The following is a 25912-nucleotide window of genomic DNA, read 5'->3' on the forward strand; positions in this document are numbered from 1 at the left end:
CCATGCCCACCTCCTCGCCCCGCCCTTTCCCGGCCGTCTCGGTGAGTTCTCGCGTGCCGTGGCTGGGCCTCTGGGTGAGGAAACTTTCGGAGAGGTTTCCGGCTGGACTCTGTACCGAGCTGTACACCTCTCCAAGCACCCTCGCTCCCACCACTTCATGAGGTTCATGTTGTTATTTCTGTATTTTATAGATATGAAAATTGAAGCTCGAAGGTGACATCATTCCCCAAAGATATTAACTGACTTTCAGAGAAATGAAGTATGTCTCTTCTTTCCTTCCGTTTAACGAGCATAAAAAGCTTAACTCTCCATTATAAAATCATGAAATATCAGCATTGGAATGGTCCTTAGAGACCTATTGTGAGATCATAGAATATTGACTTTTATGAAATCATAGAACATCAGCATTAAAATAGTCTAACTTATTTTTACCATTGGAAAAGCAGAAAGAGAGGAGAAGTGACGGGACCACCACTGTCACACGGCCCATCCGTAGTGTGTGGTCATAGAAGTTCAGACTTCTGCTTCTAGTCTGATGTTTCCCCATTTTACCACATTCTGCCTCTGTGTTGGTAATCTCATGGAAGGTATCGCTGGCAGAAGCTCCTAGAATTGTAGTTTATAATCTTTCTCCCCCCAGATCTTGGGAACTCACTTAGTGTAACCAGCTCTCCAACACTGGGTGAAACAGGCCAAAAGCCTAGGGAACTGTCTAGGTCTTTGTAAGATGAGTCCCAAAAGAGAAAAACAAAAAACAAAACCCTCCGGCACACACTCTCCGCACGTTATCTCTGCCTGGGTGTGAGTGAAAGATAGCCGGGAGAACCTTGTTGAGAGAGAAGAGACCTTGAGGCTCTAAGGTGCCAGGATACATGTGTGTCCCGGTGGTGGGTGCTGTGGCCGTTGTGAGGAGAAGTGGGTTCTAGGGAAGGGCAGGAGTTTGAAGCCCTGGGAACACTCTGGGAGCTAGGCTGTATCTAAACTCAAGCTCAGGTCAACAGAGGGGGTGGTGTCCACTCCAGCCACCCAGCCTCTCTCCATGCAGCGCCACCACTGGAGTTGTACAGCTGGGAAAAGTGGAGGGCTCAGGAATTAAGCAAGTTGCCTCCTGTTATGGGTTGAATTATGTCCCCCTAAGTTATATTGAAGTCCTAACTTCCAATACCTTAGAATGTAACCTTATTTGGAAATAGAGTCATTGCAGATCTAATTTGTCAAATTAATATGCGGTTGTACTGGAGTAGGGTAGGCCCCTAACCCAATATAACTGGTGTCCTTATAAGCAGAAGGCCATGTGAAGACAGAGGACTGGAGTGATGCATCTACAAGCCAAGGACCACCTGGGGCTACCCAAAGCTGGCAGAAGCATGGAGAAGACTCTCCTTTCGATCTCTCAGAAGGAACCAACCCTGCTGACATTTTGATTTTGGACTTTTAGTCTCCAGACTGTGAGATATTAAATTTCTGTTGTTTAAAACCACCCAGTTTGTGGTACTTTGTTATGGCAGTTGTACATACCCCTCCCCTCCCGCTCCTACCCTTAGTCCCCAACTCCCTCGTCACCAGGCTCTTTCCCATCACCCTTTCCTTGATCAGGCCTCCTCATTATCTTCATGACAGGTCAGAGCAGAGCAGACAGACTAGTTCATCCAGAATTGCCACTGCCAGCTTACCAGACCCCTGTGGATTCATGTACTACTAGGTCTGGAAGGGACCTTGTCAGTCCCACCAGGTAGCTATCCAGCCTCTTCTCCAACAATCCCAGTGGCCGGGAGCTCGCCACCCCTCAACACAGCTCATTTTATCTTTGGACAGCTCTGAGTCAGAAAGTTCTTCCTTAAATTGATCTGCCTCCCGGTTCCCAGCAACATCTGGCCACCGGTGTAAGGGATGAGAGGAGAGAAGGTGGAGGTACTTTATCATACCCCAATGGCAGTGATCTCACTCAAGTCTCCTAGTCCTGGGCCCCAAATCCCATCTCCCTTTTTTTAAAAAAATTTTTTAAATTATTTATTTATTTATTTTTGGCTGCGTTGGGTCTTCGTTGCTGCGCGCGGGCTTTCTCTAGTTGCGGCTAGTGGGGGCTAGTCTTCGTTGCCGTGCGCGGGCTTCTCATTGCGGTGGCGTCTCTTGTTGCAGACCTCGGACTCTAGGCGCACGGGCTTCAGTAGCTGTGGTTCGCGGGCTCTAGAGCACAGGCTCAGTAGTTGTGGCTCACTGGCTTAGTTGCTCCGTGACATGTGGGATCTTCACGGACCAGGACTTGAACCTGTGTCCCCTGCATTGGCAGGTGGATTCTTTTTTTTTTTTTTAATAAATTTACTTTATTTTATTTTATTTTATTTTTATTTGTGGCTGCGTTGGGTCTTCGTTGCTGCACATGGGCTTTTCTCTGGTTGCGGCAAGCAAGGGCTACTCTTTGTCACGGTGCGCAGGCTTCTCATTGAGGTGGCTTCTCTTGTTGCGGAGCACGGGCTCTAGGTGCATGGGCTTCAGTAGTTGTGGCACACAGGCTCAGTAGTTGTGGCTCATGGACTCTAGAGCGCAGGCTCAGTAGTTGTGCACGGGCTTAGTTGCTCTGCGGCATGTGGGATCTTCCCAGACCAGGGCTTGAACCCGTGTCCCCTGCATTAGCAGGTGGATTCTTAATCGCTGCGCCACCAGGGAAGCCCCCAGGTGAATTCTTAACCACTGCACCACCAGGGAAGTCCTCTCATCTCCCTTAATACAGGCTCTGTACCTTGAAGAGCAACAATCAGTTCATTGCCTTAGAACTCTGCTCCTCAGGAACGACTGTAGGGTTCCTGAAAACTATTCTGCTTTTATTGCCTGGCCCCCAGCCTGTAGCTGAGTTCCTGGCATGCAACAGGGCCTCAGTAAAGGAATGATTGCTGAATGGAGACAATGGAGGGGGCAGTGAGCAGGAAGGGCAGGAGGGCAACAACTTTGCTTGTCAGAGCTGCATGTGTTCCCCAGGAATCTCCCCAGGCAGAGGCGTCCACAGCCCCCCTTGGCACCTCCCTGTCCTGGCCCCACCTCTGTTCCTAGCCACAGGTCTTCCACTGCCCAGTGGATCTGACGTCACACCCTGAAGCCCCTGCCCAGCCCCGGGGAAGAGAGAGGGTTCTCAGTGAGGGGAAGCTGGATGGCCACCTCCCTTCCTGAGTTCTTTCCATCCAAGTTTCCAACACCTGTACTGCCTCTTCTGCCCTGTCAGCAGGAGCCCAACTCAGCGGTGATAATCCTGTTCTCAAGGGAATACACAAAACTTCCCTTCATGATGTAAATTATTGGGCAGATTTGCTTGGTTCCTGCTTGGGCCCAGCAGTCATCTCCCTGGACCTAACCATGACTAGGCTCTAAATTAAGCACTGTCTTGCTTTGAGACACTAATGAAAAGGGCTAGCACAGTATGACATAATGTGTTTTATTACAGTTAATAAAATAAAAAGCATTGGAACAGGGAGTGGTAAAGAGTTCTCTGGAGAATCTTGAAAAAAAAATTTCTATCATCAAAAGTCAAACTGTTGCCTCTTGTATTATTTTTTCCACTCCAAACACCACTAAAAGTGAATGCAGATGAAGAGGACTTTCTTAGTGTGTAAAAATATTAATGAAACATTAGTTTGACTGCAAGATTATGAGTGCCATTACAGCTTTTCTTTATATTTTAGAATAATTGAACCACTTTACTCCTTAGTGTAGCCCAAAGAAAATTTCCAAATGCTTCTAAACAGAGCTCTCCTTCTATGCCTCTAACTGAGATACTCTTTTGTAGGAATTCATCTGGACCAAATAGTCCAAGCACTGAATTTGGCTGTATTCGTGTTATGTTTCCTGTGTGTTGAGGGTTTGGCTGCCAAGAGATGGATTGTGGATGGAATCTTCCATTCTTGTTTCAGTTTCCGGAGGTAGCTATTGAGATCAAGGCAAATCATGTATTTAAAATATATACATGTTAGGGACTTCCCTGGTGGTGCAGTGGTTAAGAATCCGCCTGCCAATGCAGGGGACATGGGTTCGATCCCTGGTCTGGGAAGATCCCACATGCTGCAGAGCACCTAAGCCCGTGTGCCACAACTACTGAGCCTGTACTCTAGAGCCCGTGAGCCACAACTACTGAGCCCATGTGCCACAACTACTGAAGCCCACACGCCTAGAGCCCGTGCTCCGCAAGAAGAGAAGCCGCCACAGTGAGAAGCCCGCGCACTGCAACGAAGAGTAGCCCCTGCTCGCCGCAACTAGAGAATGCCCGTGTGCAGCAATGAAGACCCAACGCAGCCAAAAATAAAAATAAATTAATTAATAAATTAATTTAAAAAATATGTATATACATGTTTAAGAACTATCTGACAATTACCAATATTTCTGCTCTCCTTTTGAAGACTTCATCATGGTTGCCTGATTCAATGCTATGTGTAGAGAGGAAGAGAGGAGACAAGTTGAATGTACCTGCTTACATGGCTGAGCCAGTTGGCTCTCATTGGAGTAGGCAACTGAGGCCAACACCACTTGGTTTCTCACCAAAAACAGAATTCCAAAGCTAGAAATGGCTTCTGTGACTGACCTGTCTAAGTCATCAGCCAGGGCTCACTGAGCAGAGAAGCGATAGTACCCACCCCTAACCTCTGGAGAAATACCCAAGGGTTGGGACTTAATGACCACTGAGTCAGCAGCAGCTCTTTGCTTGTCAAGAATAGCTATTGTTCTTTTCCTTTTCAGGTAATCCCTCCATGGGACAAGAAAAATCACAGATTTTATAGTGCATGGAAAAATTCATGGTAGCAGGGGCAAGATTATTTAAACAAAAATACAAAAGTATTCAAAAGAGGGAGAGAAAGCCAAGGACAAATATTAATCATTTTTTGCTTAAAAAATGGCTTTGATTTGCAACTCTCCACTGTTTCTCTTCTCTTCAAAGATACCTACCAAAAGGATTCCTTACCCTCACCATCAAATACTGCCAAAATACTTTTCTGAGAAGACCCACACAGCATAGGTACACCTGTCAAGTATACAAAGGTTTCATTAGTTCCTAGATGTTTCCTGACCCATTAAAAACCAGTTAAATTGAGGAAATCTAGAGAAGTACTTACTTTTTTCAAAACCTATAAGACAAAAAAATGGAAAGAAAAAAGAAGGCAGGATAAGAAGTGTGAAGAGCCTTGGAATGGTAAGTAGGAAATGTGAATTATTTTCTTGGGTAAGCTACAAATTTATCTTGGGCCTGCCAGAAATCTCTCAACTTTTTGTGACTGTAAATTTTCCGTAAGTGTCATTGAGTCTGGTTTGTAAATTACTGCAAGTAGTAAGCAAGCAATGACACATATTTTAATTTCATTGTGCTAATATTTCCAGATTCTTTTTTTTGTTTGTTTGTTTTTCACTTTGACATCTAATGACTTTTTTATTTTTTATTTTTTATTTTATTTTTGGCTGCATTGGGTCTTCGTTGCTGCGCTCAGGCTTTCTCTAGTTGTGGTGAGCAGGGGATACTCTTTGTTGCGGTGCGTGGGCTTCTCATTGTGGTGGCTTCTCTTGTTGCAGAGCATGGGCCCTAGGCGAGCGGGCTTCAGTAGCTGTGGCATGCGGGCTCAGTAGTTGTGGCTCGCAGGCTTAGTTGCTCCGCGGCATGTGGGATTCTCCTGGACCAGGGCTCGAACCCTTGTCCCCTGCATTGGCAGGCGGATTCTTAACAACTGCGCCACCAGGGAAGTCCATATTGCCAGATTCTATTGCATTTTATTATTCTGTGAACTCATAATGGAATAAGGAGTATAGACTTTGATTCAGAATACATGTGATGTTGGTATAAATACTTCATGGAAAATCCTAAATATATTTTGAAGCCTATAGTCATTGTTTATAATGGGAAGACTTCTTATTTTAAAAACTGTATTTATGCTCACTTGCGTTTGTTCTACTTTGATATTTCTCAACTATGTAACCTTATTTTTATTTGACTCTTGTAACAGTTCTAGATTGATCTAGCGACCAATCTCCATTTTTCCTTACTGTCTATCATCTTCATACTGCTCTCAAACTAAAAAAAATAGTGTTATGTAATGAAATGTAATTTATAAAATCAACTCTGCTTTTGGCATGGAGCAAACAATTGATTAGATCCTTACCCCACTTTCGTCTTTTACTCAAGGACCTCAGCCTTCAGTGACTGCTTATTGCATAGAATAAAGTCCAAACTCCTTGGGCCTTCACAATCTAGCCCTGTCTGTTTTTCTAGGCTCCCTGTCTTTTCACATCCACTTTCTTTCTCCCCATGTTCTTCAGACCAATCTTACTACCATTCTCAAGGTGCCAGAAAGAAACCGTGGGCAATGAGTCAAATCCATTTCCCCTGCCTTCACTAATCAAGGTTGTTCTAAGACTGGTGTGTCCTCCACGCAGCATGTAGCCTAAGCAATAAGATGTTTGCTAGAGCTGTTTTCCAGGAACTTGGAGTCAGCTGTGTCTAGTTGGAGCTGAGCTGGTTGAGACTGGATAGGACCACTGACCCTCCAACGGGACATGAGCGAGTGTCCACTCGGTGACCTTTTGACGTCACAGGGCCAAAAAACCCCGCCCTCAAATGATGCTAAGTGCCTCCATTTTTGAATGCGCAGAGGCCCATAGCTTATTTACACCTGCACGGAATGACGGTTACCACACCTCTTCCCAATCACCTTCCCCCACGCTCCTGACACCTCAAGACACCTTGCTGTTTTATGCCATAAATGCCCTGAGCCCCAAGCATTTGGTAGGCGGATTTGAGACTTGTTCCCCTCTCTCGGCTGCCTTGTGAATAAACCCTCTCTGCTGCAAACCTCATCGTCTCAGTGTTTGGGCTTGCTGCACGTCAGGCAAAACAAATGTGGTTCTGTAACCAGAGCACCCCGTGATCCTTCACTTTTTCATGCTCTACTAGTTTGTGTCAAATGCTGTCCTCCATTCTTGCCCTGGAATCATCCCAGTTCAAAGGTCACCTCCTTCCCACTCCACTCAGGCAGAGTTAGTCTTTGCCTCCGTTGGGATCCTGAGGAACTGTTTGCATCCCTCTATCTCGTGGTATCATAATTCTCTAAGTGTCTGTCTGTCTCTCTCACGGTGGCCTCTTTGGGAGCAGGTGCATTTCTCCCCTCAGCTTCCCAGCAGTATAACAACGAATGCAGTGTCTGTCCATGAGAAGCACCTGATGAGTGTTGGTCGAATCAGTGAATAAATGAATAAACGCTTCTGAAATTCTTCCCCAATCAAACAATGGTTCCCTTAACAACATCAGTTTCTTGGAAAACTATCTGATTACATATCTTGTCCTACACGGCAGAGTGAGTTATTAACCAGCTATAATGCTGGAAAGGAAATAGTAGAGATAAGAAAGCCTGCTGAATAAGGCAGAGAAGGCATTAAAGGTGGGGGAGTGGTTGTCTGTCAACACAGTCTGTCAAAAATCTTTATCGAGGACTTGTTATGTGCTGGGCCCTTTTCTAGGTGCCACCGATTGCTTGGTTTCATAAATTGAACTATGGCAGCTATTCTTTTTACATTTTAGGTTCAGAACCCTTTCTAAAAAAAATTCTTTGTTCTCTCTCTCTCACACACACACACACACACACACACATCCAGTTTTAATTAGTTCTCTCTGCGTTTGGGTCTGTGCTCTGTGAGAGCAGCGTTGCTGTTTTCACGAAGGTATGTCTTTCTATCTGCATCATCAGGCATTCTTATGAAGTGGGCCTGTGCTCTAGATGGGATTCCAGACCCTCTGTGTTCTCCTGTGGCTAAGGCAGGTTCCCCTCTAGGAACCACAAAGCTCTCACAGGAGCAACTGGTGCCTAGCTGTTTTCTCCCTCCCGGGCTGGCAGTCAGGGGAAAGCGGGGGAGGGGAGACTGCGAGAAAAGCTCACGCTTGGGAAACCAATGGTTGCGTAGGTGGGTGGTTTCAGGGCAAACAGTCTCATCTGTGAAACATAAAGCAGGAAATGCTGAAGGTTTCCAATAATCTTTTTTTATAGCTCCTATGAAGAACATTCTAGGGCACGAAGGAATTTGCTCCTCACATTTTCTCATATGTGGGGTTTTCTAGCCAGCATCTTGAACTGAATTGAACTAAAAATGAAGCCAAAATGTGTACTAGCTTTGTCCCTAGAATTTTTTTCGTTTTTGGCTGCACCACGTGGCATGTGGGATCTAACCCCCTCCAGGGATCGAACCCATGCCCTCTGCACTGGGAGCACGGAGTCTTAACCACTGGACCACCAGGGAAGTCCATCCCTAGAATTTTTTTTTAACTGTGGCACCTATACTGTTGTATTGTAGGTAACTAACTAGAATGTTCTTTCTAATTGCCTGTCATTAATGGTTTACCTACTTGGAAACCCAACTGTGTCCAAGATAGGCCCTTAGTAAACATTAATTTTATCTTAATTTTATGAAGGTCCACTGTACCCCTAATACTCCAGCATTCTTAAATACACTACTCAGCTATGCTTGTCAAAGGCAATGAATTGTATTTGCTACATCTCAGAGGAGAGTCCAGAAGCATATTTGATTCTGTGCTAAAATGGCTGCAGTGCAGGACTGTGGACCTTTATGGGTGACTATAGCTGAAACTCACTTTGATCTTGCTAAATCCCTCTAAATAGGAAACAATGAATTAAGTCTGCAGGATAAACTCCCTCCAACTCTTTCAAAGAGAACACATAAACACGTTAACTGCTTTTGTTTCATGTTTCTTCTCCTTCCATAGAGGGACATAGAAATAAAGAAAATTTATACAGAGTGGGCAGGAGTAAAGTCTTCTGGTTAATCACGTTAGCATACTTATTAAATATGAGATTATACTTCTTGAAGGATAAGAATATAATAAAGTTGTCAATGCTAATTGACTTAAGTCAATAACTCTAAGTGGAATTTAGCATAAATGTCTTTTGCTCCCACCTCCCCTGCTCAGGCATCAAACTCCATTTCAATCTTTCCAGGCTCTGCGACCCGGCCAAGGCCTTTCTTCTGGGACAGCTGCTTCCAGGAGCCAAGTAGGCTAGCCATGCTTCTCTCCTAGTTCAGGCAGCTTTCAGAGAGTTCAAATGGCACCGTGGACCAGCCGTTTCACACCCAAGGCCAGTTCTGCTCATTAGGCCCCCAGCCCTGTCACCCTCAGCCTCCCTGGACATGTAACCTCTTTCGCCACTGTCACCTTCAGGAGTCTTAGTGCTCATTTTCCTCCTCAACCCTTTCTGCTGGCACTCCAGCCTCCATTCCTCACAAACAAACTGCTCAGAATATTCGATAACCAAAACGGTGTGGGCTAGCTCCAAACAGTCAGAAAAATTACCATGATGCAGGTGCAGGTTCATATAATTCATGGAGGCCTCTGCAGTACCGAGTGTTCCTCCTTTAGTTTCTGGGCTCACTGGGGGGCCCAAGGACGGCCAAGTGATGGGGAGCACTCTAGAGGCTCCGAAGAGTGGTTGCTTACCCAGGGGGGCTGTTGTGATGGCCCGCATGCTGAGTATCAGCCTGTCTGAGACTCCAAATGACTTCCCAGAATGTTGCCTGCATTCCTCACCTTAGCAGAATTCTGGTTTTTCTCTCCCATGCAGCTCTTACAAATCATGGCTGGTAATTCATCCATGTGCCATGGAGCCTGGGGGTAGGAAGGGGTGGGCCTTTCTCCTTTACTCTCAAGGCTGCTTCCTTCATCATCACTCCCCCTACCCTGACCCACACCCCAAGATAAAAACTCCTGGAGGCTCATATCAGCTACTATGTATCCCTGTCTGCCCTTTCCAGCTGTGGCCATCTGGCAAACTCCTGCCAATCTCTACATTTCATCAAGAACTTTGGCTCATTTTTTTCTCATGTAAGAAATATTCGGGAATTCCCTGGAGGTCCAGTGGTTAGGACTCAGCACTTTCACTGCAGGGGGCCTGGGTTCAGTCACTGGTCGGGGAACTTGGATCCTGCAGGCTGCGTGGTGTGGCCGGGAAAAAAAAAAAAATTCATTATTAAGCATTCATTGTGCCAGTGTGCAGTAGGTACAGAGATGTGTAAGATGTGTAAGGCTTCTTGTCCTTAAAGATAAGCTCATAGTTTAAAGAATAAATATAAAACAAAGACTCAGACTAGATGGTAAATGCCTGAGCGGTCGTAAAGCATTTATAGGTATGGAAACATGGGCACATGGAAATGGCTGGTATATTAGTTTTCTGTAGCTGCTGTAACAAAGTACCACCAAGCAGCTTAAAACAGCAGAAATTTATTCTCTCACGATTCTAGAGGCTAGAAGTCTGAAATCAAGGTGTCAGCAGGGCTATGCTCCCTCTAAGACTCTGGGTTGAATCCTTCCTGGGCTCTTCCCAGCTTCTGGTGGTGGCCAGCAATCCTTAGACTTCCTTAATGGCCGCTGAATCATTCTAATCTCTGCCTCTGTTGTCACGTGGTGTTCTCCCTGTGTATTTCTATCTTCACAGAGCATTTTCTTCTTCTTATAAGTACAGCAGTTGTATTGGATTAGGGTCTACCCTAATGGCCTCATCTTAATTTGATTAAATATGCAAAGACCCTATTTTCAAATAAAGTCACATTCACAGGTACTGATGGTTAGGATGTCAACATATCTTTTGCGGGGACACAATTCAACCCATAACAGCTGGGTAGGAAGGAAAGCAAGGGAAGGGCTGGAGAAGACTGGCTGGACAGAACTGGTGAGCTGGTAAGTTGGAGTCATCCAGGTAGAGCAGGAGAGTGAGATTGTGTCATGTCATCTGGAGCAATGTGTACAAAGGGACTGAGGTCTGAGAGGATGGCACCTTTGGGAAACTGCAAGTGACCTAGTCTGGCAGGTGTAAAGGATCTATACTCAGTAGTGGCAAGAGATAATCTTAAAGTGTGGCAGGAAGCAGGTCAGGAATCTCATTATCTTCCCACACAAACATGCCTTCACATCTTTACTCTCCCTCTTTGGCTCCTCGTAACCACTTATCTTAGACTCCTACTTCCCCATCACTTCCCACATCCAGTTGGTCCCTAAGTCCACCTGATTCTGCTTCCTAAGACTCTCCTAAATCTGCCTTGTCCTTTTCATCCCCACTGCCTTAGTTCAGTCCCTCATCATCACACACATTAGTACAACAGCCACCTCATGGATGTTCCTACTTTCAAGCTCACCTGTCCCTCTCTATCTTCCTTTGCTGTCAGAGCCATCACTCAGCTCAGGGCAGTGCCCTTCCCAGGAGGAAGGTGTCTGAGTAGGTGGTAGGTGGATGCCCAGTGTGTCATGAATGAGGTGGCCTTAGCCTGCTGCCTGAGTTTCACCAACCCCTTCCTCATCAGACCCTGGCATCCCCTGCAGCCAACTGAAGGCAGAGCATTAGCTCCCAGAGGACTCCAGCCTCTGATCTGCTCTTTAAGGACTTTTTTCACTGTGAATTAATAAGTTGGTATTCTGGTTTTATTTTTTTAATGCAAGTTAAATTACTTCCTAGATTTAAATCCTTCAGTCACTCCCCTTCACCTTCAAATTGACATCCGAACTCCTTGTCATGGTTTACAAGGCTGTGGGTAATCTGACCTTGGCCACTTACCTAGCTTCATATTCCACTGCTCCTCCATAGACCCTGGACCCCACTTGCTACTGAATTCTTTGAGTTCTCTCATGTGACAGTCTTTCTTCTGCCTGGGATGCTGCCTCCTCACCCTTCTATTTCTGGCTAACTTCAGCTTGTTCCTTCAAAGGCAGATCAGGATTTGCTCCTGAGAGAAACCTTCCCTGACTCTTCAGACTGGGGTCAGGTGCCCCTCCTTGGTGCTGCCCTAGTGCCCAATTCTAACCTAGATTCCAACTCCTAATCCTTCGTGGCCCCTGAATCCTACATTGCAACGGTTGATTTTCTTGTTTATCTTTCTCTCTAGACTGTGAGCAACTCAAGCAGGCTCCAGATCTGTTCTCCAAAAGCAGTGTACTGTACCCACAGTACTGCCCTTGTGGCATCTGTGGAGGTATCTTGTGCTTTTTTTGCCTACTTTTTGGCGTTTTTATTTTGCTTTCTTTGATGGAATTGCTGGATTTACACAGACATTAGATGTGGACTCTAAGGCAACCCCCTTCAAACAGGTAATGTTGGCAGTTACCCATGATGGAGACTGAGCAGCAAAGCCCTAATGAGGTGGGGATGGAGCACTTTGCAGGCAGCTGGAAGCATTGCTGCAGATGAGATGTGGAGATTATATGGAGACCCTGAAAACTGTTGTCTATGGGTGGATCCCAATTGTAAATTCTTGAAATAACTTGCTTTCAGTCACCCATAATATTTGGTACAAGTTAGTTTTTATAATGTATAGTATTTATAACTAGCATTTTAGAATCCAGAGTATTATTTAGCGATTTTAAGGTCTTGATTCATAGTAAATAAAAGAAAAATAAATAACAGCCACAAGGGAACTAACAACACCATCCTTCATAAATGTTGCAAATCTATTATAAACTAATTTGAAATACAAAGTCCGAGGTGCTTTGTATGTCAAAATACTCTAAAAAGTTCTTCAAATGCCAAAAAGATAGGAATAAAGAATAGAACAGTTAAAATTATAAAAAATACTTTCAAGGGGATTGATTTTTGAGGCAGGCTCCACACCTACCCATGTATTAACTTCACTCCTCTGAACTAGAAGTGAGGGAAACAAAAATGAATGACAGCGTCCCTGCCCTAAGGCCCTCATCATCTAGTGGGAAAGATAGGCTGGCCAACCAATAGCTAAGAATGAAGGAGATGATTTAGGGTTGACACATTGGATTTGTCTTTAGAGGCAGTAATTCCAAGAACAAGAAGAGCTGCCTTCCTGCCAAAGGGAGTATGTGAGCTGTTGGCATTCTTAGGCATAATTCAAATAATGAGTCAAACCAGTCCTCAGAGCAGAGAACTGAAAACATTGCGTGGGTTACCAGTCTTTGTCCCTAAGGCAGAAAACGATCACATTGTTTCTTGACCATATTGAATTTGGTGGCCTAATATAATGTTTTCTGGGATGTTCTGTGGATTCTGTTTTCACAGAGTTGCTCTACTACCGGAAGAGTTTCCTTTTAGTTTTCTTATATTATGCTGAAATAAGAATTTTTCTTCATTTTAAATTGCTTTGTGATTTTTTTTTCAGTTTGTGTTTAGCATTTAGGGTACCATCATTCTGTACTGAAAATTGTCTCTCAGCAAGGCACCCATTGGCTGTTCTTTGTGACTTTAAAGGGAGATGTCTTTCTTTAAGATGGTGGTAGAAGTGGTTGTTACGATACTAGACATAATTAATAAACAATATCAGGGGCTTCCCTGGTGGCGCAGTGGTTGAGAATCTGCCTGCCGATGCAGGGGACACGGGTTCGAGCCCTGGTCTGGGAAGATCCCACATGCCGTGAAGCGACTTGGCCCGTGAGCCACAATTGCTGAGCCTGCGGGTCTGGAGCCTGTGCTCCGCAACAAGAGAGGCTATGATAGTGAGAGGCCCGCGCACCGCGATGAAGAGCGGCCCCCGCTTGCCGCAACTAGAGAAAGCCCTCGCACAGAAACGAAGACCCAACACAGCCATAAATAAATAAATAAATAAATAAAATTAAAAAAACAAAACAAGACAAAAAACAATATCAGTTAATGGTGAGGTTTGTTTGAGAGCTAAGAAAGATTCTCTAAGTTAGGCTATTCTTTGGTAAAGCACACATCTTCATAGAGTCTCCCTTTACTGTGGTAATTCTTTTGCTGTCAGTTGGCAGTGAACTTACTTATAAGAAGATATGGTACCTCAGGGCTTTTATTTGTGTGCATGAAAAAAATTCTCCTTTCAATGACAGTCATACTTTTCTATCATAATTCAAAACAGGTTTCAGAATGGGTGACATTTTCAAAGAGAAAAAAGTAAGAAGGAAGGAATGAATGAGCTGGGGTGTAATTTCTATAACACACAAAGGGACAACGAGAACTGGACACAGAGAAAGCATTCACACTTAGTAAGAAATTAGTAGTTTCTCAATCAACGTGTTAAGTACATGCAATCAGCATTTGTCCCTCAAATCAGAAGGAGGCAGCAGAGTTTCATGGGAGGAGGGGCGTTTGAAGCTCCTGTTCTTCACGCTTCCTGTGCTGTCCTTGTCCAGATGACTCTAGATGCTGGGAAGGTCTCATAAAGTCAGTCAGTCCCCTGCTTCCTGGTAGAGTTGCCCCTTAGCCATATGGAACCATATTCCTAATGCTAAAAATAACCAAAGTCTGAGTCCAAGATTTCCTTGTGACATCTCATGTGTCTGGTAGCCCTGGGGAGCAGGATGTCCTCCTCTCACTCATCTCTAATAGCATAGAGTATCACCAAGCCTAGCCAAAATTACCTCCTTAGTAATTATTCCTTGACTATAGCCTCCTATGTAGAGGTTATTGACTTGCCAAATGTAACACTGACTTTGTACCATAGTTTTTTGTCTCATGGAGACTAAAACATTTTTCTCATAGGAGGTGTTTTGTTGTTGTTGTCTGTGGGGAAAAGGAACAGGAAGAAGTAAAAAAATCCCAATTATCCCATGAGTAAATTACTTCTCTGATAGAAATTAGTGTCCAAGTTCAAGTCATCACTGTAACTAGCCAAATAGTTTTGTTCAAGTCATTTCACTTTGCTGGGCATCAGTTTCTCCATTTGGAGAATGAATATGCATATGAGGGGGATGATATTCCAGTGGTAAATTGTGGGAACGTAGCAGAAATAGCAAATTGGGAGGCAATCTTAGTTGAATATGTCGCGAAGCACATGAATATAGGATATTTACATTTATTTGCATTGTTTTCATTTCCACGACTGATTCTTTCTGGACCCTAGGGCATTTATTCATTTGTTCATTCACTCATTCATTCAGTAAAAAATTATTGAGTGTCTGCTACATGTCAGGCATTATCCTAAGCTCTGAGGACACAAGAATGAACAAAACAAGTTTCCTGTCTTCAGAAAGCCTACATTCTAGTGGGACAAATAGACGATAAATACATAAGCAAATAAGTAAACAAGATAATTGCAGATTGTGAAAAGTGGTAAGAAAGAAATTTTAAAAAGTGTATGGGATAGGTGGTAATTGGGGCAATCACTTTTAGGTAGATGCCTATAGAGATGCCATCTGAGCTGAGAAATGAATGCCAAATGACATGCCAACAACCTTAGCCTCTAAGCTTGCCAAGGTAAAGAGGCTGTTCATATCAGTAACTCATAGGTGCAAAAATGACCCATGTAGACTGTTCCCCATGTACAGAACACTTTGTTGACATAATGCCCTTAGGCAGAATGCCAGAGATGTCAGTCCCAGTTTTGTAGATTTCCATAGCATCCAGCAGTAGGGCTGGTCCTGGTCATTACCAACCACTCCCTCATTTGGGGAGGGAGTCCTCTGACTCTGTGTGCAGGCCCTGACCTCACCGGTCCTGCTCTGAACAGGCTGCAGGCAAGGAATGAACATGTGCTTAGTCACAGCTGAACTGTGCTGACAAAGGAGTGGGCACCTGCTTTTTCCAGTACTGCCCATTCTGGCTAGGGAGCTCCTGAGCCCATTTGTCACCTTCTGGGGACAGAGCAGATTCACAAAGCACTGGCAGCTCTTTTGACCTGGGAAGGGTTGGAGACAGAAGGCTTGGATTAAAAGCAGGTGAAGTTGGTGACTGCCTATGTAATATGACTGGAATTTTTCTCCTCTGACCTGTCCTCACCTCAATGCCTGAAATTCTACTGCTAGAAGTTAGCATCCAATCCACTCAGTTTTTGAAAGTTTTTCTGTTTTTTAGTCTTCAGGTCTCTGAAGACTAAATTTTGGGGGGAGGGGTCACTCTCTAAACATTTTAATTTAACATCTTAAAAGAGACTCACAAGTTTGTTACAGCAGCTACAGGAAACTAATATAATTACCAATGCAATGGAAGCTACCTATGTTACTGTATCCAATTGTAATCCCCTCTCTCCACCCTCTGGAGGTAACTTTGAATTTGATGTTTAATATTTTCTGAATTTCATTATACTTTTATTGCATATGTATGTATCCTGGAATAATATGCCATTTTATATATAGAATCATACCGGGACTTCCCTGGTGGCACAGTGGTTAAGAATCCTCCTGCCAATGCAGGGGACATGGGTTCGATCCCTGGTCTGGGAAGATCTTACATGCCGTGGAGCAACTAAGCCCGTGTGCCACAACTACTGAGCCTGTGCGCCACAACTACTGAAGCCCATGCACCTAGAGCCTGTGCTCTGCAACAAGAGAAGGCACCGCAATGAGAAGCCCGCGCACCGCATCGAAGAGTAGTCCCCACTCGCCGCAACTAGAGAAAGCCCGCGTGCAGCAACAAAGACCCAACGCAGCCAAAGATAAATAAATTTTTAAAAAGAGATTAAAAAAAAATAATTCAATGATCTATAACTCCCCTGGGTCTCTGAAGAGGCTGAAGAGTTGACTTACGTTTGGCATTCTTATACTTGAATTATAATTAGCAGCCTAGGAAAATTCAAGAAAGTTAAATATAATACTTCCAATGCATTTATAGAACATAACATGTTATGTGAGTAGTATGTGTTTATCCCTATGGAAAAATGTATACATCCAAATAATGTATAGTATGAAAAAAGATACACGTATTGATTAAAAAACAGTGTGTGTGTGTGTGTGTGTGTGTGTGTGTGTGTGTGTGTGTGTGTGTGTGTATACATGGATAAGGATTAGGAAACAAAACAATTCAAAGAGTTGCTTATGTCTTTTAAGTTTATGGCTTCTTTTCTCTATAAAGGTACAGGTATCCCTTCCTTTGTAGAAAAAAATTTACTTAATTAATCTTGTACAAAACTATAATGCACAGAACTATAAATGTTTGACCTGGAAGAGTCCTTAGAGGTACCTCATCTAGTTCTTTTAATGACATAACGCGCAGGTGAGGAAACAGCCGGGAGGGGAGGGGAATGCTAGAGGACACGGCTAAGTCGACTGAAGCAGGGACTGTCCTTGGATCCCATCCCAGTGTGCTTTCCACCACATCACCCCTCAGGACTCCCAACTAGTTCAGTTCACCTTGCTCTGCTGGAAAACCTTAGATCTGATGAACCTATTTTCATCTCGTATTTGATATTTAGTCAAAATATTGATTTTAGCATAAAAGTTGGCCATATTTAACAAATATTCAAAATGTTAATAGTTTCTCATAATCATCAAGATGAAAATGATTGCTTTGGGGGGAAACTTTTAAATAAAAGAACACAACATTTAGACAACTGTGTAAACAAAAACTTTCTCAATTACTTATCTTCCTTCATGCCACCTAGAAGTGTACAGAGGGCCTTGTTGGTAGTAAATAAAGATTGTTTTAATCACAGGTCCTATATTCACAAATCAAGCCACCATCTCAGGCGTAACGGAAATGCAGTGTGATAAGAGTAGAGTCCAGAAAGGTCTCAAAGCCTGAGGTAATTATTGGAAGAAGCCTGTTTCTTTGGGGTTTGGCACTCGACTTGCTAGAGGGCCAGGCTGAACTAGGAGGAAGTTTTAGGGTCTAAAGTTTTAGGGCCTACACGACAAACACCAACAGCAAAAATAAAAAAGGAAAATAAATCATTCTGTAATTCCACCATTCTAACATATTAATTGCTTTCATTTCTCTGTTCACTTTTAGTCCTTGATTTTATGCCATCATTTTATGAACTACAAGTACAACTTAGGTACAATGTTGCCTTCATTTTTTTACTCAAAAAGTGAACACTTTTGTTTTAGGGCTATTTGAGGTTGCAAGGAACATTCACTCTGTCAAGTTACATTAGCTCAAAAAAAAGGTGTGTGTGTGTAGGTGTGTGTGTGAGCCTAATCTTAAAGAAATCCAAACTCAGGAACCTAAGACAGCTAAGCTCCACAGGAACTGGTGCTAGGACACAGACAGCAGTCAGATACTGAAGCTGCTGGTGGGACCTTGGGTGGGGTCTGGGCTTATCTTTGCATTTCTGTTCTGCACTCTCACAACTTCAGTTGTGCATCACCAAAAATGGCCACCCCAAACTACACGACCTTATGGTTATGACTTACAGCGTTTTCAATTATCCTTTCTCTAGATCTCTTAAAGTCCGATTCTGATTAGATTGGCCTAATTTATCTTTTTCATCCAGGTAGGCCACAAAAATCAGAGGTTTCTGTTCAGCCTATGGATTGGCTGTCATTAGCGCAGGTGGACACACCTTGGTCTTATCGGATGTGGCTGGGTAAGCAGAGCACATGTTCCAGACTCTATCTCTGCAGGCAGCAAGGTCACATGCGGGACCCCTCCTCTTCCTCCCCTCCTCCACCTTTTTCCACCCGCCCTCCCCACACACACACGCAAGTGGTGAGTGTGGGCAGGCAGGCACAGCTCCCATGTGGTCTTGTAGTCTTCATAACTATGAATTTTAATGAGTACACCACATTACAACAAGTGGCTGTTCCATAATTTATGATCTCATTCCTCTGCTGTTTTAGTTTTAGTTTAGCTCCTTTTAGTTCGGGGGCTGCTACGAGTAAAAGTATGATGAACATTTTTGTACATATATCTTCCCTTTCATCTGGATAATATAAAATAATCTTTAAATTACATAGATTAAATTATATTCTCTGAGCACTTGCAGGATATAAAACATAACCTTGTATTTTTTGTTGTTGTTTAAGAAATGTCAGTACCTGCTAGAGATTTATCCTTAGGTAGCTAACAGGCAAAATAATAGGGTGTGCTCTTTAGGATTTGCTTCAAAACACTCTATGAAAAAAAATTGGGGGTGGGTGGGTGATAGCTGAAGCAAGATTGGTGAGATGTTGATGACTGTTGGAGCTGATGATGGGTACATAGGCACAGGGGGATTTACTACTGTCTCTATTTTGCCGTTTACTTCCCATTTCCCTTCTCTTGCTCTCCCTTCTGGATGTTTTGTTGTTTTTCCGCACGTTTCCTCTAGATACGTGGTGCCCCCATGCTATCCTCTGAATTCCCCCCATTTTCTGAGGTTCAATCACCTCTGATACCTGCACTGTAAAGGTGTAAAATGTAGCCATGTTCATTGTTTTAAATGCTACCAGACAGCTGTTAAGAGGAACACAATCATAGTTTGTCTTGTACCATGAGTTAAGAGAGAGATAAGCAGCTTAACTCTCTTGGGAATAACTGTATTTTAGAAGAGGAGCCAGGTACCCTCTGGTGGTGTGGGCAGTGTGATAAAACACAGATGCAACAGTAGGCCGAGCTTGTGGGAAGAGGCTCTTCTTCAATACCTACCTCTCCATCACCGCCTTTTTGTCCAATGGTTTTCAGCCTTTAGGAATTTCAAATAGCAAGCTACATTTTGAGGTCATATTTATTTAGTAAAATGAAAATGATACACATTAAGTTTCTTGGAATTTTTATAACCTTTAATATAAAGCAGTGAAGCATCGTAAGTGCTCAAGGAAATATTTTATATTCATGCTGAAAATGCAAAAAGCTAATCAAATGGCTTAATTTTCTATTCATTTCCCAAAACATTAGTGGATTACAAATATTATGTGACCTAAGAGTAATCGCAGGGTGATGATTTTGAGATTGTTCTGATTTTAATAGTAAAATGTAAAGAACAACAACAACAACAAACTCCAGGTGGTTCCTGACTCCTTGAAGCCGGGACACTCTGAGATGTGACTGTACAGCCTTGTGGGTACCTATGCCTGGCAGGGGTTGAGACCTTCTTGGCGCTCCCATGTCTCCCTCCACATGCCTCTGCCTATGGACCCCTCAGCTTGGATTAAAATTGTATCTTTACTTGTCAGTCTCACTCCCTAGTCTGTGAGCTGCTGTGGGAGGAGAGGGATTCTGTATTTTTCAATGCCTGGAATGCAGGCGGGTCCCAGTAAATATCAGTTGAATAAAAGACCCAAAAATTATTTTCTTAAAAAAATTCCCATAGCTTCACCCTCATAGATTCTCTTCTTCCTGGCACAGACCCAAGATGGTCCCATTCTTCACCTGACTCTGAAGACCTCCTGATAAGAAAGTAAATGCCTCCAGGAAACTGCCTGTCAGAGACTCAAAAACTCCAAATGATTCCCCGCTATGGACTGCCTACTGCAGGATGGGGCCACCTGGATTCAGGTCACCTGGTATGTGCCTTTGCCATCAGCTTTCCCTTTCTAGAAACAAGATTTTTACCTTTAAACTGTTCTGTGCTTCTTTTTTTTTTTCAACATAACTGCTTAAGGATTTCCAAACATAAGCTTAGCATTTAAACCTCCCAATAATGAGTCCAATTTGTAGTCTACTGTGAGCACAGCAGGTCAGCAGCAAGTTTATTATCAGGCTTGCAAGGTAACAGGATGGTGCATGGCTAAGTGTTTGGGCCAACTTGCCTTGAGTTCCTCTCCACTAGCTTCTGCTGTCACATTTCCCTTCTGGTATTTGTAATAGTTTGCTGTGGTGGTTTGGGTTGTCTTTATGAGGGGTGGTGTAGGGGAAAAGCAAAGCAAAAGAAGGAACATGGAGCGAATGCAGCCTCCCTTTAGAGCCTGGTTATAGGAACTCGGGGCAGTTCACCTGATCTGTGACAGTTATTTTCTCAATGTCAATGTTATTAGAGGTCAGGATATCTTTGAGATAGGTCACTGTTTCTGGAGGGAGAGAAGGGTTTCTTCCCAAGAGCCAAACATAATCCATGTGAAAAAGCCAGATGATTGTGGTACAGGAGTACACGAGGGCGTAGTTCTCATAGTCGGTGGCCAGGACCCAGTACGGAGCTGATGGCATGACTGAAAACCAGAGAAAGGCAGTATTAGGAGGGACCAGGGCAAGAGAAACCTTCACCTCTAGCACCCTGGAAGCCAGGCTCTGGGGTTCTAATTCTTCTACATCAGTGGTTCTTAATTGTGACTTCACGTGGGAATCATACGGGAACTTTGAAAAATACCAGGCCCACCTCCCCTCACCCCGACTCCCAAATTCTGAGCGGGAGGCTGTTGGTACTTTTGAAAGCTCCCCAGTGATTCCAGTGTGCAGCCAGTGTTCAGAGTCATCATTCTGGATCCCCCCCACTCCCTGATTGCAGGTTGGTACCTGGAAGTCCATAATACCTGGGAGGTTTGGCTGTACCCCCTGGACCAACAGGCAGCATTTAGCACTAGTGTGTATGGAACCACCACTTAGCTAAGCGGAGTCAAGAATGTACGATCACGGGCCCCAGGCTTTCCAAGTTTGTACCACTCAGCTTCCTCTAGAACCCACCTACGGAAGGAGGTAGGGGCTAATGTTGGTCTGCTTGTTTTTCTTCTGTGCGAACTTTGAAAATCCCACCATTCTTAAGAATACAGTAAATCAGGTGGTAACAGGTTACGATTCACTGATTGACATCTGTATAGTGTTGAAAGCTCAACATTAAAACGGTCCTTAAGAGAGATGGAGAATTTACTTTCCCCATCTGAATCCAGAAACTTCCTCTGTGAACTTGACCTCCACAGCCAAGGTCCAAGTCAAGTGTGTGGTTGAACCACACTGGCTCCATTTTGTCAGCTCCTTCTTAGGCCTGCGGTCCTACCCTCTCCCTTTTTTTGTGCGACTGAGCTTTAGCTTACTCACAAGGAATACACCCAAGCCAGATTAGTTCCCTATAAACTTCATCTGACATGAAAACTGGAAGAACGCCTTTTGCTGACACAGGGGGTTAATGGTCACGAGACCCCTGGGGTGAGAGTGCGTGGAGGAAAACCCCTCAGTTCCTGTCAATGTGGACGTGCTTCTCTTTAGTAGTCATTCTATTTTTAGCTTTGGCTCCTTTAAGTGCCCCTGTACCCCTTTTGGCGGAATGCAGTGCAGCTGTGAATGCCTCCTAGGGTTGTCCACCCGATTCTACCCACAATAAACTTCTCAATTGTTCTTTATGGAGTTGTCTGCTTCGTTTCCAGTCTCAAAGTTCCTTTTCAGTTCAGATGATATTATTCAGTAACTCCACTTCCCAACACCAAGGAAAACTCACTGCCCAGCTTGTTAAAGTTAAGGGGAAGGTGGACCCAAATGAAACTCCAACAATTTGGCTAGGAAATGGCATACAGAGCCAGGACTCCAATCTACCTTCACTCTTATCATATCTTACCTCCAAGATTTCTCACATGTTAGTTGTTCTGCTAATAACTACTCATTTTTCAGTTATTAGTTTCCTCTGGGAAACAAGACTGGCTTGGGTCTCCCACGGCTCATGCCCAGTGGCCTCCAATCTGTGCTTCCTCTATTGACACACTTACTGTAGTTTTACAGTAAGTCACCTGGGTGATCGTCAGTATCCACACTGACATGTAAGCTTCTCAGGGACGAGGGCCAGCTCTGTCTTGCTCATCTTTGCATCTCCAGGGCCTAGCCCAGCGCATGGCAGGTAGGAGGTGCTCAACGAATAATTATGCATTGAATCAGTATGGGTGACACTCAGATGTGACGGGAGTGCTCTGACCCAGGGCTCTAGCCTTCCGTTTGCATATCTCCTGTCCTTGACACCTCCTGCGAGAAGTGTATACTTACACCAGAAAAACTTAACTCCCAACTTGGCGGGCTCCGTGATGTTCTCCTGGGTGGCTTCACCTTCAATTTGATTCACAGTTCCATCAGCTCTGCAATGAGTTAAAAACAAAAACCAAAAAACCTGAACTCATTAAAAGACCCAAATCAAGGAAAGGCAAGATTTGTGACACCAACAATCATGGTGGCCAACATTGCAATTTCTGGGTAGGAGGTTCTTGAAAACAGGTTGGGTCCTAGTTCCGTTCCCTCCCCTTCGCTTTCTTGCTGTCTCTGAGACGGAGCAGAGGAAGACAACTTTTGGGTGATAAGAATCAACAATTGCAATGCCCCAGGACTGGATAATATGTGAGGCCCTGGTATTTCAACACTGTTTTTTGGAGTGTATGTAGTAGCCTGCAAGGCCATTTCCTGCTCCTAGGCTCCAAATCAAGAGGGAGGAAAAGGGAAGGGAAAAACAAGCAAATAAAACAACCCAACACAGAACAAAGATTCACTTCTTCAAAAATGAGAAAGGAAAAAATAAGGACTGACTGGATTACTGAAAATCATGTAAAACGTGGAATCTGGAGATCTGCCAAGTTTCCCCCTCTTTGGGCCTCAGTGATATCACGTGGCATCATTTGTCCCATAAAGGGGTTCATATGCCTGGGTTCATAGCTCTGAGACCCCATCCAGTTCAGCAAGCTTCTGATCGAGTGTGGGAGATTCTGACGTAGGCCAGGTCAAAGCAGGCAGTGAGGAAACATTTACCTCACTTCAGGGATTCTCCCAGGCATCCAGATCTCAGAGACATTAGATGTGAAGAAATGTGCATCTTACAATTAATGCCACCTTACAATTGTTAGTGTCATTTCTTTTTTAGTGGTATATGAAATGGCGGTGTCTTAAAAGCGATGGTCTTTTTGCTTGGATGGATGAAATACTTTCACTCTTTTGAAGGGAGCTGGCCCCATTTCTGGATAACTTCCAATGACCCCCTGGATCTAAGGGAAAGGGGAAAGGCCTAGGGATTGAGGCTGTGAAGGAGGGTGTTCTTCCTAGCAGGCCAACAGAGGAGTTTCCTGTTCACCAGTTCTCAGAGGGGCAGACAAACTAAAATTGGAGCAATGGCATGTGTTAGAAAGTCAGTAGGCTATGGTTAGTGGGGATGGATATCCTAGAAACCAGACAATAAGCAGCAGGTAAGGGGGTTGGGAGTGGGAAATGTTCTCTGATGATCCTGGATTGCATAGTCTGTTTATCACTGAGTAGGGCTGGAGACCGTGCCCGGCTCTCACCTGGGAGTCAACCTGTAAGACGGAAGACGGTCCATTTCTATCTGCATGCAGTTGCTTAGCAACAAACCAGTCTCTTCCCAACAGACTTTCCCCCTTTTCACTATCATTTATGTTTTGCTCCAGGACAGTTTTCAAAATACCAGTCTCTGATCATAAACTCACAATTTGTTCATAGGAAAAATGCATTTGTATTTTCAAGGGTAGCAGCATATTAGCAATAATAGGTAATATTAAATGATTACCACATGCCAAACACTGTTCTAAGTGCCTTACTCGTGTTACCCCATTTAATGTTCACACAGCCTTATGGACGGACGTACTATGATTATTGCCAATTTACAGAGGAGGAAACTGAGGCCTAGAAAATTACCATAACTAACCTAAGATCACATCATTAGTAAGTGGTAGAACCAGGATTTGAAACTGGGCACCTAACCCCTTCAGCTCCCAGCCCTGAGCCAGCTGCTTTGGCCCCAGCACTTTGACACTGGCTAAGGGTATTTTGCTCAGGCTCCCTGCCATGGCCCCTGCTTGTTCTGCAGAATCTATACCATTTTCCTGACTAACAAACCTTTCTCCATATGCCTTTGCTCTTAAGTAGAAGTGACCCTAGAGGCAGAGTGACCTAATACTCCGGGTACAGTTAAAGATGATTCCTGGCCAACTCAGAAGGAGAGCTGGGGGCATCTGATGGGTTTTGGGATCTGTGTCATTGTCTGACTCTTGACCTTAGAATGGGACAAAATATTTCAAATTAAGTCATTGTTACTTTGAGGCCTATAAAATTCCTGTGAGACCTTCTGGGGGTCTGCGTCTCAATTCCTGTAGCCCTTACTGGGCTCTGAAATGAGTGGGATTTTTCTTTAGAGTTGCTCAAGATTCTTACTTTATTTCTTTGGTTTATGCAGAGTCAGAGAGTCAGCCCACTGTACTGTGGCTCACAGGAAGCTTAATGGGTAATAGGATGGCCATGTAAAGCCTCTCTGAGGCTGAGTAACTTCCAGGCTGGGTGGTAGTTGTTTCCTTGCAGTTGAACACAGTTCTTAGACAACTTAGGAAACAGGAATGGTAACCATTCATGCCCCGCCTCTTTCATATATCTTCTGGTCTCTTCCCCATTTCACTTCTCCCTGGTGTTGAATCTCAGCTTCATCACTTATAAGCTGTGTGACCCTTGGGCAAATTACTTTACCTCCCTGTACCTCATTTTCCTCATCCATAAAAAGGGGGTTAATAATAGTACCAACCTCTGGTTGCTACGGGGATTAAATGAACATCTATGCTCATTTACATGTACATACATAAATAGATGTATATGTACACACATGTATATATACGTACACATACAGAACAGTGCCTTGCACATAGGAAATGCTTAATTAATATTACTCACCATTGTTTATTGTTACTCTTATCTTTGTTGATGGCAGGTGGGTAGGAGTTCTTCCTAGGTTTCTTTTTAAGTTTATATTTGCTTTCTAAAGTATGAATTTTGGGATCAAATATCAGTCTGTTAGAAGTAATAGAAAAATATCTTTCTGTAGGTTCTCCTGTTCACACAACCTAGAGTGTGACTATGTATGTATCTGATTCTTGCTTAATAAGAAAAGGAGTTTTCTAAGAGCTAAAGCTGTCTGGAGATGGGATAAATTGTCATGGAAGATGTTGAGCTCCCAGTTTCTGGAAGGATTCAAGCTATGCTGGATGCCCTCCATCAGCAGATGATATAGAAAGTGCTTCTCTCTTGGTTTGGAGGTCAGACAAGAGGGTCCTTTGCTGTCCTTTGCTACCAGAGGGTCTGTTTTGCAATGAGAGCAGGAACCTTGCAGTTTGTGTTACCATTGAGTGCCTAGGACCTCTCACAGGGTGTGGGACACAATAAGGTGCTCAGCAAGTGGTCGTGGAAATGAATGAGTGACTTCTAGTCCCTACCATCCTGCCTGCCAAAAGCTTTCCTCTCAGGACCTGTCGTGAGCAGCCCAGACCCAGCAATGTCTGCATCCTCCCCACACTAGACGGCAAGGACACCAGTCACCCCAGGACAGTCTCTGCAGGGCTCCCTCCCGGACGTGTGTTGCCTTTGAAAGCACAGCCTCT

The 25912-nt window shown here is 44.0% G+C and overlaps 1 protein-coding gene and 3 long non-coding RNA genes across 6 annotated transcripts in view; 2 read left to right on the forward strand and 2 right to left on the reverse strand.

The window, feature by feature from the left end:
- The first annotated feature begins 17 nt into the window (after positions 1-17).
- On the forward strand, positions 18-1480 carry LOC309659227. Its single transcript, XR_014262678.1, has 2 exons — positions 18-162; positions 1287-1480. It is a non-coding gene; the product is annotated as an uncharacterized lncRNA (long non-coding RNA).
- A 14150-nt stretch (positions 1481-15630) lies between these two features.
- LOC309659241 lies at positions 15631-16203 on the forward strand. The gene is made up of 2 exons (XR_014262694.1): positions 15631-15711; positions 15795-16203. It is a non-coding gene; the product is annotated as an uncharacterized lncRNA (long non-coding RNA).
- A 3192-nt stretch (positions 16204-19395) lies between these two features.
- The window catches only part of APOD (apolipoprotein D), a 71038-nt gene continuing 64521 nt past the window's right edge, over positions 19396-25912 (reverse strand). For all 3 annotated transcript variants that reach the window (XM_082458698.1, XM_082458699.1, XM_082458700.1), the window contains 2 exons: positions 22539-22627; positions 19396-20782 (listed from right to left, as the gene is read on the reverse strand). In XM_082458698.1, the coding sequence (XP_082314824.1) occupies positions 20547-20782; positions 22539-22627 (325 nt within the window). In that variant the 3' untranslated portion in view covers positions 19396-20546. The remainder of the gene's footprint in view (positions 20783-22538; positions 22628-25912) is intronic.
- Positions 24166-25909, reverse strand: LOC309659242. Its single transcript, XR_014262695.1, has 2 exons — positions 25209-25909; positions 24166-24543 (listed from the first exon to the last, which is right to left on the reverse strand). It is a non-coding gene; the product is annotated as an uncharacterized lncRNA (long non-coding RNA).

Source organism: Balaenoptera physalus (assembly GCF_965194825.1).
Source record: "Balaenoptera physalus genome assembly, chromosome: 4".
NCBI lineage: Eukaryota > Metazoa > Chordata > Mammalia > Artiodactyla > Balaenopteridae > Balaenoptera > Balaenoptera physalus.